The sequence below is a fragment of the Strongylocentrotus purpuratus genome, unplaced genomic scaffold (assembly GCF_000002235.5).
Source record: "Strongylocentrotus purpuratus isolate Spur 01 unplaced genomic scaffold, Spur_5.0 spur5_scaffold_5, whole genome shotgun sequence".
In the NCBI taxonomy this organism is placed as follows: Eukaryota; Metazoa; Echinodermata; class Echinoidea; order Camarodonta; family Strongylocentrotidae; genus Strongylocentrotus; species Strongylocentrotus purpuratus.
Window position 1 is genome coordinate 32,508,428 of NW_022145611.1, and position 17,928 is coordinate 32,526,355.

A 17,928-nucleotide genomic window follows, 5' to 3' on the forward strand; every position below is an offset into this window, starting at 1 on the left:
AACGGTTGTCAATTGTTTTATTTGTTAATGTGATCGTGTGTACATGGGTAGTATAGTTTAAAATCAGCAGATTTGACTTTAGTGCTTAAAAATTGTAAAACTATATATATATTTAAAACACTGCTGTATTCAGCAGAATAATAACAGAATTTTAGACATGTCTTTGACATACATGGTTTATTTCAACCTGAAAAAGGAACATACTTTTTACCAAAAAACGGACTACTGTAAGGCTCAGGATATCATAATGGACGGTACAAAATGCATATATTAGCTTACCAATCATGTGATAAGTAAGACACTATAGACCAGCTGGGTTACCTTGACATAAGTCAAATATACAGGTATATATATCTCTATCAAATGGCTCCTAAATCACATCATATTAAAATGGAACAAGTTATCAAAATTCACCTTTTACCCCCTATAAAAATTAAGATTTGTACCAGACCATTCAAATTAAAAGCATTTTATCATGACATGAAATAGCATGGCCTTGAAGTTTTATTATACAAAAAGTATCTTGTGTTGATTATTTGATTAAAATATTTACTTGTAATATACAGGAATATGTTAGGCCTTTATAATAGCTGTACTTTTTGTTCATTTTGTTGTCTTTACCTTGGTGGAATCACTCATATAATATCACCCCCCCCCCAAAAAAAAGGACTTCAACATTATCATTCACTTTATCTGAAGGGTCTAAATACAAAAATCAATTAGCATGAACTTCAAATAAGCCCCTGCAATTCTCTTTAATTCCTTGAAAATATAAACATGTCTTTTTCATTTATTCAAACAATATCTAGTAGAAATAATTTCACAAAACATTTGGTAACCAACAAGTTATTATTACTTTGTTCAAAGTGAAGAAGGTAAAAATACGAGAAGAATGTAAAAGTCTGTTACCGCCTAAGTAGGGGGAGTTATAAAAATTGAATGTGGAGTATTCTTACAAGGGTGAAATACTTATCATATACAATAATAATTCTTTCCTGCAACAGAATTTAATAATTGAACTATGCATGGAGAACAAATTGAACAAAATCTGTTGTTCATGAATCTGTCAAGTTCCCCATTTTCCACAACTGGGTCACAAGAAGTTACTTGTTGACAAACTGCAACAAGTAAGGCATCGACATGCAAAAATATATGTATATAATAATCAGTCAAATATTGAAATGAATAACTGATGTATTTCATCAACCAAATTTGAATCACCACTTAGAAAGAGTTCAAAAGTCTGATCATAGTGTGAGGCTGCAAGCTCTACACAGACTTGTCTTATCTATCTACGGAAGCTTTCTCTTGTTTCTCCTTCTCCTTTACTTTAAGCTGGAGCATGCGGTGTGTCTCTTGATTCTTCTTGAGGATCTGGTTGATGCAGTATTCACTCTCCTGTCCGACCTCTGTCAATCTTAGATCAAAATCTCGCACTACATCATTCTCCTCCATCCCTTCTTGAACCTGCTTTCCTCCATCCTACAAAAGAAAATTAACATTTTTAATGAAATGAAAAGGAAATAAAATACTACACCTTGGGATAGTACACTCAAGATTACATTGACACTGCTTTGCTCTAAAACAGCGTGGTACAAAAACAAGGGGTTAAAGATGAAACATTGACAGGTATGAATTTTAATTGTACAGGTTTGAAATAAGCAAAACAGATTAATTTTCATTCTCAACCAAAGTTATTTATGAAATATTAGTAATCAAATATATGATTGAAAATTCTTTAAAATATAGCTTATATTGTAAAAGAGTATATCTATGAACCTAAGAGCCCTTTAAGCATGCCATGGACCCGGCAACAGGGGACTTTGCGTTTGGCATATATCAGTTCATACTCCTTCCATGTTCAACTTTAAATGTTTGTTTATGTACATGTACCACCCTGTCTAAAGTACGCTTTCTCATAAAACTACACAATAGTTAATAAGGATATTTGTGGAAGCACCTATAAGAAGATTTTTATACGATGCAATTTTAGTTTGTTACGACAATTATTATTATTCTCCCTAAAATGAAAGATAAGTTTCTCAGGATATTCAACTCCTGGTTATACTTAATATTACTGAACTAATCAAGTCACACATTAAAAATTTGAAATAATATTAAAAAGAATAATCACAAGAAGATATTACATACCTGACCAAGTCTATTACAGGATACATTGATATTAACGAGAGTGCCGTTATGGATGAGAATCTGGGCCAGTGCAGCTGCTGTTGGTTCACTCAACTCATTACTGCCTATGTTGATGGTTTCAAGTGTACAGTTCTTCATTAGAGCCCTGCAGATTGCTTGTCCACCTGGAATGAGTATAGTAAATGCACAATTATGATAACAAAATTCATTTTCTGCAACAAATAATTCAGTAAAAGAAATTTTACTCCTGTCCTGCAGCACGTAAAAATGTATCTGTCATTAATTTTTCTGTCTTCTTTAAATCCTATGGTAAAAGTTTGGAGGTCTTAACTTGATAAGGAAATGTTCATACGATGATATGAACACTTCCAACTTTGTCAGGAGCATGTACATAACAGAATCTAGTATACAATTTTCTAGGCTTTTTAACAAACTTGTTAAATTTATATTAGTGCACTTCTTTATCATTATTGTTATATTACTGCTCCATTGGGTAATATCTGTTGTTTTCCTATGTTACTATTTTTCAACGTATTTTTGCACACTTCTTTACAGTGATTTAAGAAAAAGATCAAATTGTTTCTCTCAAAAATTCTATAACAACTTTATGAAGACAGTATTGGTGCCATACCTTCATCTCCCATCCTGTTTAGCCTTAGGTCCAACTCCTTCAAAGTTTCGTTCTTTCCGAGAGCATGCCCAATAGCAGCTGCCCCAGATGACCTTATGCGATTGTTTGATAGATCCAGCTTGGTCAGTTTGCAGTGTCCATTCAAGAATTTCCCTATGGCCCTTGCTCCATGGTCACCAATGATATTGTGTGAGAGGTCAAGCTCTTCTAATGATGGATGGTCAAGGATGTGAGCGATGAGAACCCTGGCTTTGTCATCATCAACCTTGCTTCTGTGGAGCTGGAACTTCTTGAGTTGACTGCATTTCTTGACGCACTTGGAGAGGAGCATGCAGTCCCTGGCAGTAAACTGGAAAAGATTCCACTCAAAGTTCATCCCACAATCCTTGACTCCGTATGTCACACTAAACTCCTCAAGGTGGGGAAGCTTTGCAAGCGTGGTGGAGAACTCAAAATGATCCATGATGGGCCCATCCAGACCAGCATCACTGCCTGCATCAGAGATGTCATCCATGATCTTTGTGGGTTCTTCTTTGACTGGTGGCAACAGCTGCTTGATATGGAGTCTCTTCACATATGGAGCACAAAGAGGCAATGTATTATCTACTACCGCCATGTCAGATCTCTCAGGCACAAAGTGTTCAATGATGTTCTCCAAATGTGTTTCAAAGAACATGCGTTTCCAGCTGTGACCATACTTGGAGACATCACAGACTTCCTTGCCGGCTTTGCATCTTCTCTTCCAATAGCCCTCGTCTGATACAAGGTGGGCAACTACTTTAAGAGGAAGGTCCACAGAGATCTTTTCCAGAACTTTTGATTTGTACTTAGGAAGTAGTTCATCTAGCTTGGGGTGTTCTGTGAGAGCGCAAATAAAAAAAAAGAAACATACCATGTTAAAATTCATGACTGAAGGCTCATTTCCATTTTACATTAATGCAGACATTTTAATTTACTTCAATGATTTTACTTCAGAATTATGGAAGTACAATTTATACTAAGCAAATAAAGCAATAATACAAGTTTTTGTATCTGACAAGGTATATTTAACATGGCACAAAGGCAAAACTAGAGAGATTTGATTTGGTTGTCGGTTTTATAAGTACCTGCAAAATTAGTAACAATATGTGTTGTACAAAGCTCTGTCAGGAGAGGTACAGTGGCCAGAGACCAGTCAGGATCCTCTGCGATAATACGTCGCATGTTACGATTGTCGGCTGCAGGATTGCTCTTAGCACTGGTGATGGGAGATGGTATAGAGCGCTTGGCACTCCTGCCTCCCCTCTTTGCGCTATTGGCGTTGTTGTTGGCATTTGCGTCTCCTTTCCCCCCAGCCGAGGACAAGCCATTTTGATCAGAGAGAGCTGGTTCTGTTGTCATGGTTGCAATGGTGTCTTTCTTTTGTCCAGTACAAAATGGCTTTTTTTTAATCTGGAAGGAGAAAAAACAGCGATGGAAACAAAGATTTAAAGTCAGAAATGTTAATTTACAGAAAAGTTGCTCTTATTAATATAAGCAGGGTGGTAAGATCAATGATTTTTTTTTTATTAAGTATAAGCTCTAGTTAGAAAGTCATTAGGATCTAAAGACATTTAAAACAATTTTCACTCCCTTAATATTTAGCAATTCTTTTCCATATGAAACCCCTTTCCTCAAAGTTGTACAATTGTAAATACTTGATAGTGAAATGAAATAAGGGGTCTAAACATGCAGTTACATTCAATATTTGTTTATTTCATTCATCATCAATATAAAAACAAAAAGTGCATAATTGCAAATGATCATCGTACATTTATAAAATGTGGAAAACAAAAAGAAAATGTAAATTTAGAGTACACAAGGGACGGAAGTGAGTGGGCATCTAGATTTCATATCTTTATAAGATATCTTGACTACTACCATTCAACCTCAATATGTGAGAATCATTATGGTATTTCTTGCATTTACAATACGAAAGAGGCATGGGTTGCACAGAAAATGAATGGGGAGAAATAAGGAGTGACAGGAAGAACAAGTCTAGATAAAAGGGTATTGTAAGCAATAAACAATAAAGAGATCGAGCAAGATGAATAGATGAAGAATGTGCTGCTCATCATGGATTTAAAACAATGAAAATTAGTTTTTTGAGAAAAAAAAATCATTAAAACTTATGAACACAAAATAATGGCTAGAAATGTATCACGGTTTTGTACATCACTTGTTTGTCTGCACATAAACACTGCACACTAGGGGGAAAAGGGAGACTGCATATGACTGTGTCTGTCTGTAAGTAACGTAATGAAGCGCCAACAATAAGCAAAGCAAATACTGACAGCATGAACAGTGAAATAGGTCTATACTAGGTCTATCTATCTAGATCTATACTAGACCGAATTTTCCGTCTCTTTCGTTCGTTAGCCTCTTATTGGGGTAGGGTCGGCTCTCTCTTTAGAGACGGAAGCCGTTTATACACATGTCCTTGCTAACGCCACGGCCAGTTCTGGTCGTAGCGTTTTGCCCCAAAATCCCCCAAAATGTCATTTTACCTCGAGCATGTTATATTGTAAATTAGGCCTAGGCTATAATAAATCAGTTCCACTTACCAACTTGACTGAAATAATCAGTTTAATAGTCCCTTTTTAGGAAATTATGGGTCAAAATCGGAATCCATGTTGAAAAAGATTTTCAAAATGGATTTCGATTTTGACCCATAATTTCCTAAAAAGGGACTATTAAACTGATTATTTCAGTCAAGTTGGTAAGTGGAACTGATTTATTATAGCTTAGGCCTAATTTACAATATAACATGCTCGAGGTAAAATGACATTTTGGGGGATTTTGGGGGCAAAACGCTACGACCAGGACTGGCCGTGGCGTTAGCAAGGACATGTGTATAAACGGCTTCCGTCTCTAAAGAGAGAGCCGACCCTACCCCAATAAGAGGCTAACGAACGAAAGAGAGGAAAATTCGGTCTAGATCTATACTAGATTGTCTAGACTAGATCTAGAAATAGAATCTAGTCTAGTGATAGTGTGGTTTCCTGACCTAATATATAATTCACAATAATGCCAAAATAACCTAGAACTTATAGATCTACACAGTTTCCATTTTTACGAAAGCAAATATTGGTTTTATATTACAAAAGAACATACGCATAAAGACTCGATGTGACATTGGCAATTAGAGTGCGGAAGAAGTACCTCGATATCTGGCACTGCAGTTCCCCGAAACCGCCGGGCCGGGGGTTGATTGTGTGACCCGTAAAACGAGTCCGAGAGCCAGAAAAGTTAGGTCTACTTTCAAGTTGATTTTCATCACACTCACATTATGTTATCATTAAAGATAGTATAAAGACCAATCTATGGTATAAATCTCGTATTTATAAGCGTTTCTACGATCTTAACCATCAATGGAGTTGTCAGATTTTAACACTTTTTTGTTGTTACTTACCTTCCAAATGTGAACGTTGTTGATACAGGTTGCTGTGACAACTTATGTGGAATGCGCAGGCGCAAGATAAGGAAACATGAATATTCATGCAGCGAAGGTGCCGCGAAAATAGATGTTGAAAACGCGAAAATAACTCTGCCAAACAAGTTTGATCTAGTAAGTGATATATTCTGTAGATCTATTACAAACTAACAATAACATTTAACCTTTTTTCTAGTTCATCTGGTCGATTTGTCGATTGATGCTGTATTTTACGTGCACAATAATTCGGAAGTTGGCCACTCATTTTTTCAGCACAGTCCCACACCTTTATATCCATGCATGTGAAAACGTTGTGTTGTGATCAACACGTACACCGTCTCAATCCCATATCCCCTGCAGGCTGCAGCTGCACATGCGCACATGTTCAAAGTAAAGGACTATTAAGACTTAAGTCTATGATTTCCCATCAATTGGAGAACTATTTAACTCTGAAAAAGTGAAAGAGCATTACAGGATCTTCTCCTATCATGATGATGGTGATGATGATGAATGCAAAGCAAAATTCCATGATTGAATGAATGAATGGCATGATCCATGACTTTTGAGCCTTGATCGAAATCAGAAAAAGTAGAAATCTAGAGAACACGATCATCACGAATGCCACTCATACAAATACAGTGCATGAGGTATATGTAAATCAAACATTCAATTTTTAAAACTTTTGTACCAGTAAAATACTCTACTAGCTCTAGTCTAATACAACATAACGTGGCCGTGGGTTATATCTTCAATCATACTCGTAGATATAGCCGGTCTAGATCTAGAATCTATACAATGTTGGTAGGACATGATTTTAATACTAAAAATTTAAAATAGAAAGAAATTTCGTAAACTTTCTTTTGAAGCCCTTTTTTCCCCTCCTTTCCCCTCCTTTTCGAGAGACGACTGCTTCGTTCCATCCTCCTGATATCAATAAAATCAAAAAGGTTGCATTGCGGACACTCTGCCAATTACGTCATTTAAAGCAGTTGCACAATTCAATATCTGACGGGTGGCTGTCTATCTCACGTGCATATAGCCTGCCCCTGACCTGTGTTAACAACCGATCGCGTTCGATAGCAACGATAAATAACAAGCGACGAATGGGGCACCCCGCATTGAGGTCTCCCTTCATTTTGGAAAAACGTCTAAAATTAGAAAATCCTGGAACATAGCTGAATAGGGTTGGCCCAATTGTTAAAAGTAGGCTCAAATATCTGCAAAACCAAGGAAATTCTCATCAAAGAAACTTGTAAGTTCCATTCGATACTTACTTGTATTTTGTAATCAACATTTATTCATTAAATTCTTTATCAAACCATTTGAAAGCATCATACAGAAGGTTTTACAAAATATTGTGTGAATATATACTACAGTACAGTGTTGCCCATCTTTAAACACACAGCCAAGATAGTAATGCTGCTATTTGTGATAAAATGAATGCTGGACATCAAGTCACTCTAAGTCTTACTTAAAAATTATGTTCCTCTAAGTTGTGTTTTTTTTCGTTCAAGAAAAAAAGAAACTATAGTAAAGTTGAAAACAATATTTATAATTGTAGGTATTGTGAAAACAAAATCTGAATTGAAATGAAATTATTGCTCAAATGGGAATACTAGAAAAAAGCGCCTGTATATATATATTGAGATAGATATCATGGAATTATTTATCAAACTTTTATCAATGTGTGAATTAATGGGTGCATTTGAGATGCTGTACATAGACACTGAATGTTCTCTTATTTGTTCTTTGTTCCATTTTTCTATGAAAGAATCAGCAGAGATAACTATATTAAAAGATGAATCGAAGGCCACGTGCAGGAGAGACGGAGGAAGATCTTCTTCGACTTCAGGCCCAGTTTGTGAAAGAGAAACCCAAGCCATCGGTGACCATCAAGAAAGCAGATAAGCGCAAGGCATCCAGCTCTGGGTCAAACACTGGAAGCACTGGTTCCTCTACGTCTGGCCCTTCTGTTGGAGCAACTGTCACTAAAGATGTTGTCACATTACCAGGTATACTCAAACATAAGCCTAAAGATCTATTCTCTTTATTTTGATTAACTGTCTTTTTTTTCCCTTCTCTTTCTTAACTTACAATTCAATACTGTATGTCTATGGTATCTCTATAGTAAAGATTATATAAAAGTTCATTATGTCTATTCTCAGTGCAATTGTATGCTGCAATATTATTGCCCCTCTTTTAATGATTATATTCTTTTCTATTCCCCAGGGTTACCAACAAACCTTCTTGAAGCAGAACAAGCTTTGGCTTCACATCCACAGAAGAGGTCAAAGTTCAAAGCAAGACAAGATCCCAATTCATCGAGAGTGAGGAAAAAAGAACATTTTACATTCTTTAAATTTTTGTCATGCAATAATATTTGTAATCAAGAAACCGTTGTGTCAGTTTTCTATTTGAAAATTCACTTGCCCAAATGACTTGCCAAGTATCTTTGTAATGAATATTTAATGCTATAAATTTGGAAGCTTCTTTACATATCAGTTAATAAAAAATTCCCTTCTGCATTCAAGAAATTTTTGTTATTGATTGCTCTTACTTCTGAATTTCTTGAGCTAACGGTTTAAACATATATACTCTTCTGGTTTTCTATAAATCTTTTATTTGTTTAAATTAAATTTCATATGCAATTAATTTTCTATATTTATAAACAAAAGATCTGATGTGTCTTACAAGTTTTGTTTGTATCAATTTCTTTTTGTACATGAAGTCAATTAAAGTGTCTGAAATTTCAAAAAAGATGTAACAAACTCCGCTGAAAGAACTTTTATTGAAATTTCCTCCTGGACTTAGAGAAGGAATCAAATTATTCTTGTGGCAATTGGTTTTAAAAAGATGAAAGTATATACAATTGCTGAGAAGTGACTATTATTTGACTACTTAGAAGTTGATTTGAGAACATTAAGATGAAATACAATGTTGATGTATGCAACACTCTCTGCTGACAATGTGCTTTTTTCTGAAATGATTATTTAATTATAGGCTGCACCCCAAAGTCATCTACCTGGACAAAGAGTGACCTTTAACCTTGATGATGATGATGAGGATCCAGAAGCTGCTATGGATAGTAAGTAGCCAGTTAGGCAAATGTCTGTAATGCAATCGATGACGGGAAGGGGAGAATTATTTTAAGATGAAAAATGCCACAATAAATATATATGAGGTAAGCATATTGTGCTTTGCAGCTCTGTTGTATGGGGCACCAAAGTATTGCCTCTTACCATTTAAGGACATGCACAGTTGTGCTGCAGTGGCATTAAGATGTGGTGTACTGTGTCATGGCTGAATGGAGCTTAAAGATGAAGTTGAGTTCTGGTCATGCGATTGCATTGTAAAAGAAACGGTGTGGAATCGACCAGAAAAGGTTGATCATCTAGCATATAAGAATTTGTGTGTATTGCAAGGTTCTGGAATCATCAACATGATAAGAAATTTGGCCAAGTCTTGGTAAAGTTACAAACACTGTACACAGAAAGATGTATATGGGACTGCATGAACACTTAGCGTAAAAAACCGGCCCCCGAGTTTTACGAACATGACATATTTAAAATAAGAATTAGGCATTTGAAGAGCCATGCTTTTCAGGGAAAATGTCTTACCTGATGTTCTTCCACACTTGCATAATAAGAATGATAAAGTTCACAAATTATTTTTCACCTCTTCCCAGAACTCAACCTTCTCTTTAAAATCAACTGACCAGGGGTCATCCTCATAAGTCATAATTATGTCAGTTGGGACTTGGGACTAACATTTCTCTCACTGTGCAGAAAGATAATGCCTAGTGTCATGAATATTATATAATCCAGTTCATTCCTTTAAACGAAAACCAAAACATTGGACTATACACAGCTAGATGAAATTTCAACAATTAGAAGATTTACATTCTTCTTTTTCCATCTGTTTTACTGCAAAGTGCACCAAAATACCATTGTAAATAAACAATATGAAGAAGAAAAAAAGGGTTTTGATCAACATTAAACTTGATACATGTGGCACCTGCTTAGCAATTGGAGCTCATATTCAGGTTTTTTTCATCTTGTTATAGTTTGTGTGAAGAGAGAAAAATAGCCTGTTATTGTTAAGGATCATTTAAAAGTGGTGTATAGATTCTAGAAGGAAAACAACTCCTATTTTTGCACTGTAATGCATATTTTAGAGATACGTATTGGCAATGTAGATTGTTATTATATTCACTGAATTTCATTTATATTTCAGGGCAGGATACTCACATAACAGCAGTATTGTCCAAGATACGGGTAAGCCATCTGAAGCATTGTCTCATACCTTTGAACTGATTTATTTACTTAACTGTTGCTGAATGTGTATGTCATATGATCTGGAATCCTCTTAAGTGATTGAATGCAAATATTTGTGCAGTTCCAGCATTTTTATGAATGATAGCATAGGAAGGAAAGAAAGAAGAATTTCCATAAAATTGACGCTTCCTTAACTTCAAATTGTGTTTATAATTTCAATCAATAAAAATAGTGAGGAAATTAAAGTTCAGGAAGTAATCTTACCTATGTTTCTATCTGGTGTGTCATTTATTGTGAAGTAAAATAAATTAATAAGTGAAGAATCTCTAGATGAAATTTCGAACCCTCTAAGTAATACAGGCAGTTTAATATTTTGATATTAAACTGCCTGTACTATTATCAAAATTTTAAATAGATTTAAATCTGTATGTTTGTTATTGAAGAAAAAATTGTATCAAGATGAAAAATAAATAGTAATCATTATTCCAAACCTGTCCTATGAAGTCATACTTGTGATACATGTTTTTAAAGTATTGTATTGTTATGGTGTAATTATATTCATTCCTATCTTCCTCAGGAACAAGATATCAGACAGAAACCAGCCTTCCTCCCACAGCCAACAAATAAAGCATTCCCAACTGCTCTTCATCGATCACAAGCACCAAAGCAGGTAATGTGTACTTATTACTACTTTGAATCTAGTCCCTGTTTCATAAAACTTGTTATCAATTACAACTTCCACAGATCTTTGACAAATCTGCTCACAGCCAATCAAATACAAGGATTTCAGTAGCTTATAACAATTATCATATATGACAAAGGGCCCTGATCTGCTGATTCTCATATTAGAAATTAAATCATATTGACACCTTGACCCATATTGACCCATACAGTGTTTCAGTAATTTCTCATAACACGCTATGATAAATAGTTAATGGCTTTCATGTTTGATGATATAGGTTTAATGCTAATGGGTTTTTATATGTGATATTTGTTTTCAGGCAAGTGGATTAAAGACAGGGAAGAAGCGCAGTCTCTTTGCTCAACAATTTGACTCTACACCTGCTGTTGACTTTGGTGTCACATTGGGACCTCCTCCGAAGGTTGTGACTGATGAACAACATTGTGATGCAGATGTTGCCATGGAAACAAATGGTAAATATGCTTTGCTAAGCAATAATAATAATAATAATATTCCGCATTTACAAATGTGTTACAGATATACATATATTTTGTTACCCCGGCCATCGGATTCGGGCTTGCCCCCACACAATGTATGCACATTTTCGACTCCCTATGGAGCCATTTACAGATCCTGCTGGGTACCCATTTAACTTCAGGGTGGAGAGTGGCAAATGCAGATTAACGTCTTGCCAAATGACATTATTGCAGGGCTGGGATTCGATCCTTGTACCTTGTGATCTACAGTCTGATGACTTATCTAGGTGATGTTTATCAAAATATTTAAGACTAGCCAAAGTAATATGATGTTCCTGGGTTTTATAATATTTCAATATCATAGCATATATTTGATAGCTCATTTCAATCCTGATCCGTTGTCAACTGATGCATCAGTACCAAAACATATCAGCAGTTCATCATACTTATAAAAGTGGGTTCTTGTATAGAACCTGGGCCAAGTGTCCAAATGTAGATTGACGTTTTACCAAAGGACATCAGTGCCATGGCGTTACTCAAAAAGCAAACCATGTGATTCACAGTCCGGTGACTTATCCACTAGACCCTAATACAGTACACGCCGAAAATCTCCGCAACACGATTTACACGATTCGACTGCTCGCGGGAATCGTGTAACCATTTATTTTTACACGATTCGTTTTTTGCCAATGAAGCGAAATTTGAATCGTGTAAACGTGTAATCGTGTAAAATTACACGATTCCTCGATTCAGGTCGAATCGTGTAATCGTGTAATCTGCCCGCCGAAAATCTCCGCAACACGATTACACGATTCAAAATTTACACGATTCGATTGCTCGCTGGAATTGTGTTACAATTTATTTTCAGTGGTGATGGTGAGCAGGTTAAGGACGTCTAGTTCAGTAAAAGCAAGAAGTTACTTCTTGGTTGAACGAGGACAACGTGGACGATACGAGGGGATAGCGAAGATTACGCTTTCTTTCTCTTGTATATATTTTTAATTGCAGTGTCTTGTCTCTAGTTTTATTATAGAATGTTTGAAAGTTAAAAAAAACAGTCCAATTCCCGTTAAGCACTCTCGGATTTAATCCTCGGTGAGAAAAAAGAAAAAAGCGATGAACGACGAAGGAAGGGGGGAATTTTGTTATTCCTAAGTTGTAAATAAGTAAAAATGATTACAAAATGTAAAGGAGGGCTAACATAATTAAGTATGTTGTGATACTCTTACATTACAAGGCTGTACCAATTAGAATTACGGTTCACCAGCTCATTCGTTACTATGAATATCGTTATACTTTTTTTTATTCAATCATTATCCATTTTACAAACCTGGTTTGTAAAAACGCGTCATATGACGCACGAAAACCAAGGTTTGTCGACAAACCTCCTTTGTGAATTCGGGCCTTAGACTTTGATCACTTATTGCTTTTTTAGCGTTCCTTATTTTCGTAAATTACCTTTTACAACATTGCATTATTCAGCTATATGTATAAAGAGCTATGGTCAAGGCTTAAGGGCACACTTCCTGTCACATACAAAAGAAGCTTACTCTGAATGTGGCCTGCCATTGACCCTCGCCGGGGACAAAGGCCGTTGCCCTAGCTACAGGCAGAGATCCTTACATAATACCTATTGTTCAGGGGGTTCCCCTTGAACATAGGATCTCCCTGAACAATAGGTATTACATGTATGTAAGTATGTAAGCCACTGGCTACAGAGTGTAAGGAACACACTATGAACATGACAGACAATGAAAGCGGACAAAATATACAGTTCCTCAGGTAAACAAAGGGACATCCCTTCACTGCTATTATGTAAAATTGTGTAGAACAGGTGTCACATGCATATTCACCTGTTCTACACATTTTCACATAATAGCAGTGAAGGGATGTTCCTTTGTCTACCTGAGGAACTGTATATTTTGTCCGCTTTCATTGTCTGTCATGTTCATAGTGACAGTTGCAAGCCGAGAATGAATAGAATAAGTGAATGGCCAACTGTCTTTGAGTTACGTTTAGCTAGCGGCACAGTGTCCCCCCCCCCCCCCCCCCACTTTTTCAAGTTCCCCCAAAGTGCCCCTTTGTATGTAGGAAAAGTACCTATTTTACTTTGACAAGTGTCCCTATTAATTTGTAAGTGCCCCTTCCCCTTTTCAACTCTGATAAGAGCTCCTTTTCTTTTGACACACACCCCTTTTCCTTCGACGAGTTCCTATTTTCCTTTACAATAAGTGTCCATTTTCCATTCTCATTAGTGTCCTTTTAATCTCTAGTAAGTATCCCTCTTTAAGTACGAGAAGTACCCCTCTTCACTTTTGATAAATGCCCCCATCAACTCCGATAAATGCCCCTATTAAAATCTGATCGGTGCCCCTTTTCTTTCAACTAAAGCTTTTTTTATCTCTCTCTCTCTCTCTCACTCTCTCTCTTTCTTTCAATATCTTTCCATTCCCCCATATCTTTCTCGCCTCTCTTTCCCTCATTATGTTCCCCTCTTACCTTATTAATTTGTCTCTTTTCCTCTCCGTTTCATAGCCTTCTCATTTCTGTTAATTTTACTAGGTTTCGCCCTTCTTTTTTTTATCACTCTATTTCACTCTTTCTTTTCTTCCGGTCAACTTTTTAGTTTTCCCTTTTTTCTCTCTTTTTTTCTGTTTATCTTTATCGTGCCTTTCAACCCTCATTTTCCTTTTATATGTTCCCTTCTCCTCGTAGCTATCTTTTTTCCTTTACTATTTCATCTATCATGTCTTCCTGTTTCTCACGGATTAGTATACGATACATGTTAGTGGAAAGTGCTGAGGTTTATACACGAATATAAAGTACAGTAATTAACTGATGTACACTGAAGGTAAGTTGTGTATAAAGCAATTGGTGTCAGCAGGATAAGATTTAACGATTGTTGCAGCTTGTCGCATCGTTCTACCAATGCCCTTATAACCCTAATAACTATTTACACGATTACACGATTCAGAGCGACATTCTTCAATCGTGTAAATTTACACGATTACACAGTTACACGATTGTTACATCTGGTCGAATCATCCGACCAATGCACTTAACTATTTACACGATTACACGATTCAGAGCGACATTCTTCAATCATGTAAATTTACACGATTACACAGTTACACGATTCAGGTGAATCGTGTAAACCGTGTAATCCTAAAAATAAATCGTGTAATCGTGTTGCGGAGATTTTCGGCGTGTACTGTACCTCATGGCACCTCATAGCAAGAAAGAAAGGTGAAAGTTAAGCTGAATGTACCATGAAATGTCATTATATTGCTATCATTATAGTATTATGAAACTCGTTGGTAAATGCTTAGAATGCAAGTAGATGCAATGGAAATGATTAGTTATGCCTTAACTTTTGTCATGTTATTTAAAAGGTACATTTTCATTTACATATTTCAGATTCATCGTTGCCATCACAATCAAACGTAAAACCGATATCTGGAACAGTACCATCATCATCATCTTCATCAGTGTCATATAGTGGTATATTGAAAGATAGTGGTCAGATGAATGAGGGCGTTCCTAATGAAGCTGCCATGCAAACCACACAGGACATTCAGACTGAAAACCAATCCAAGATGGCTGCCATGTCAGAGGAAGAGATTCTCCTGGAGCAAGCTAAACTAAAAGCAATGTTAGGTAAAGAAAATGGGAGGGAATGGTTGAATCGGGTCCCAATTGTTTTATATTTAACTTTAGTATGAAAGAGATAGAAGTTACAATGTGAGAGTGACAGAGACAAAATTCCAACTGTGCACTTTATAGTTAAAAAGAAATTATTTGTCATATCTGTAAGATCTGATGATTTCTAAAAACAAAAAGAGAAAAGTTTGTGTATGTATTCTTCGTTATATAGCTGGAAATATCTAAATTTATTAGAAAATCATTCATCAGTTCGAAAATAATATGGTACATGCATTAAGGAATTTTTAATCTACATGTATGATGATTGTATTTTATACAGATCCTAGTTTAGTAGCCTTCCTTCAAGCAAGAAAAAAAGGCACTGTTCAAAATAAAAATGGCAGTAATCAAGAATCTCCACCAATGAGCGAACCTGTCTCTGTCATATCTCCGTCAACACAGGTAAATATCAGTACTCTGTTTTTACTTTGATAAGTTGCCTTTCTATGAGGGGCAAGTGTTTTCAGAATAGACAGGATTACTGCAAATCATCCTAATGTTGAATTTTCTGTTGGTCATTTTCAAATTCACCCCATACATTGTCTTCTTAGAAGACTTTTTTTGAAGTTATGTAATCAAGTTCATATTTTATATCATTTTGACTTGGGTGATTGATATCTTATATATTAAAGGAAATTAGTATAATAACTTTATCAGTAAGTTTATTTCATAAATTACAGAAGTGGCATAGTTATGAGAAGACAATATGAGAGAGAAAGAAAGGGAGAGGGGAAAAAAGAACATAGAACAAGATGACGGAATGTCTTCCTGTATTAGGTTGCCTTGGGAATTTACATTTCATCCATCATTATGACTGGTGCACCATCCCCTTAACCTCGCCCCACTCTGATGCCTGTGCCCGCTCAATGACCCACTAATTTGTGATTAATTCTTGTATCTTTTACAATGTAGCGTGTGCCTGACAATGAAGCTGGTGAACAGATGGATACAGGAATGAAAGAAGGTGACGTAGCAGATTCTTTAGAAGACAAAGATATTTCAGATAGAAAAGCTGATGAAATCACTTCTACTACAGAAGATAAAAATGGAAAAGGTTAGTGGAAAGTAACTCTTATCTATGATTTGTTTGTTGTTGGATTGATTCTTCTGAAGTACACATCCTTGAAATGCAGTAGCGACATAAATTGTTCTTGTTTCTCTGAAGTTGCATAGGAAGGATATTTGCAAGATAGTCTAGTCATGGATTAGTTTATGGATGTTGTGACAATAAATTGCTTAATTCCCTTACAATGTAGTGATATCTACATCACCATGCAAGCCGACACTTACAAGCAGAATGTAGTGATAGTTTTGATAGTTAATGGCTTATCAACAAATCACATCTCAGATGGAATAGTTTTTAGAACGTACAAGTTGTGAAAGAAATCATCCTTATTCATCATTTACAGTACCAGTAGATGTGAAGAGTGAATGGCTGAATATGAAGAAGAGAGAAGATGATAAACTGCAATGGATGGATGATTTGCCCAAGCCATCTGCCAAGTCTCAGACCGGGTCTCAGGCTAGATTTGATTTCAATGGTCAGCTGGTGGCTCGAGATGCTCTTGTATCGGTCAGGGAAGGACTCTTTCATCATGGAGCAGAACAAGAGGTAACTTGGAATTATATTGACATATTTAGGTGTTGAAATGTTGAGATGGTTGGCAAAATCACTCGGGGAACATTTTTTCAATTTGCTGCAATTGTTTACTTGTCATTTTCTGTTCAATGTTTCTTTCACTTTCTTGTCTTTTTTTGCTGCCCTCCCATAAATTTTTATACTGCTTTTGTTATGATATTTGATAATTTAAAAAAAAAAAAAAAAGCAACAATGGTACTAGTTTAGTTTTCTTTATCTTTTAATGTGTTATCAATTTATTTTTATGCCATGCACATTTTACTCTGTAAATTTAACAATGTCAGCTATCAGCTGCATGCTCAATGACTTTTGTCTCAATAAACCAATAAATACAATACAACACAACAGTAAAAGAATGGTTTTTTTCTTGTCCTTATAATAAAGACGTCTGTACTTTCTTTGTAGGTACCTGGATATACACTAGAGGAGTTATTTACACTGTCTCGGAGTGCAGTCATACAGCAGAGAGTACTAGCACTACAAACACTTGCAAGACTCATCTACAATGTAAGTTTGAATTGAGATTGGATTTAATAACTGAAAGTAGTTGCTTTAATGGAACTTGAGATTCATTCATTACAAAACTAAGCATGTCACAGATCATCAGTGGATGATATGATGATAATATATGAGTAAGTTATGTGTGGATTCAGCTTTCTTGATTATCCTGTATTATACTTTGACAAGTGAAAGGAAAAGGCTATTCCTTCTCACTTAGTCAATTAATCACTGCAATGGTTCTTCACTTTCAAACTTTGCATTACAGAATAGACTATCTTGTGCTTAGTACTTACATACCAATATTTTATTTTCCTGTGATATTAATGTATTATGATTAATTTTTGTATCCATTTTATCTATTCTGATTTTAAACAAATCTGCAAATTGGCCATCTGACCGTGAATGATTTCTTATCAATAAC

At 35.6% G+C, this 17,928-nt stretch overlaps 2 protein-coding genes across 3 annotated transcripts in view; one reads left to right on the forward strand and one right to left on the reverse strand.

Annotated features, from left to right (window-relative positions):
- Positions 1-6,315, reverse strand: LOC592816 (dynein regulatory complex subunit 5). 2 transcript variants are annotated; one of them, XM_030999612.1, is made up of 5 exons: positions 6,213-6,309; positions 3,889-4,213; positions 2,783-3,640; positions 2,152-2,315; positions 1-1,482 (listed from the first exon to the last, which is right to left on the reverse strand). In XM_030999612.1, exons 2-5 carry the CDS (start codon positions 4,160-4,162, stop codon positions 1,285-1,287), a joined length of 1,494 nt encoding a protein of 497 aa, XP_030855472.1. In that variant the 5' UTR covers positions 4,163-4,213; positions 6,213-6,309; the 3' UTR covers positions 1-1,284. The 2 variants fall into 2 exon arrangements, with proteins under 2 accessions (XP_030855472.1, XP_030855474.1); XM_030999614.1 differs by lacking the exon at positions 3,889-4,213 and having other exon boundaries at positions 6,213-6,315.
- Positions 6,285-17,928, forward strand: part of LOC588871 (RNA polymerase II-associated protein 1) — a 26,990-nt gene continuing 15,346 nt past the window's right edge. Inside the window, exons 1-12 of the mRNA XM_030999172.1 lie at positions 6,285-6,368; positions 8,005-8,245; positions 8,463-8,560; positions 9,234-9,318; positions 10,467-10,507; positions 11,085-11,177; positions 11,509-11,662; positions 15,083-15,322; positions 15,648-15,769; positions 16,280-16,421; positions 16,777-16,979; positions 17,412-17,513. Coding sequence (XP_030855032.1) covers positions 8,032-8,245; positions 8,463-8,560; positions 9,234-9,318; positions 10,467-10,507; positions 11,085-11,177; positions 11,509-11,662; positions 15,083-15,322; positions 15,648-15,769; positions 16,280-16,421; positions 16,777-16,979; positions 17,412-17,513 — 1,494 coding nt within the window. The 5' untranslated portion in view covers positions 6,285-6,368; positions 8,005-8,031. The remainder of the gene's footprint in view (positions 6,369-8,004; positions 8,246-8,462; positions 8,561-9,233; positions 9,319-10,466; positions 10,508-11,084; positions 11,178-11,508; positions 11,663-15,082; positions 15,323-15,647; positions 15,770-16,279; positions 16,422-16,776; positions 16,980-17,411; positions 17,514-17,928) is intronic.

Bases quoted from the DNA above. Each gene is read 5' to 3' on its own strand.
- LOC592816 (XM_030999612.1), bottom strand. From the start codon at position 4,162: ATGACAACAGAACCAGCTCTCTCTGATCAAAATGGCTTGTCCTCGGCT. The intron at 3,641-3,888 runs GTACTTATAAAA...GCGCTCTCACAG, and splicing joins TATTGTTACTAATTTTGCAG to AACACCCCAAGCTAGATGAA. The intron at 1,483-2,151 runs GTATGTAATATC...TTTCTTTTGTAG, and splicing joins CCTGTAATAGACTTGGTCAG to GATGGAGGAAAGCAGGTTCA.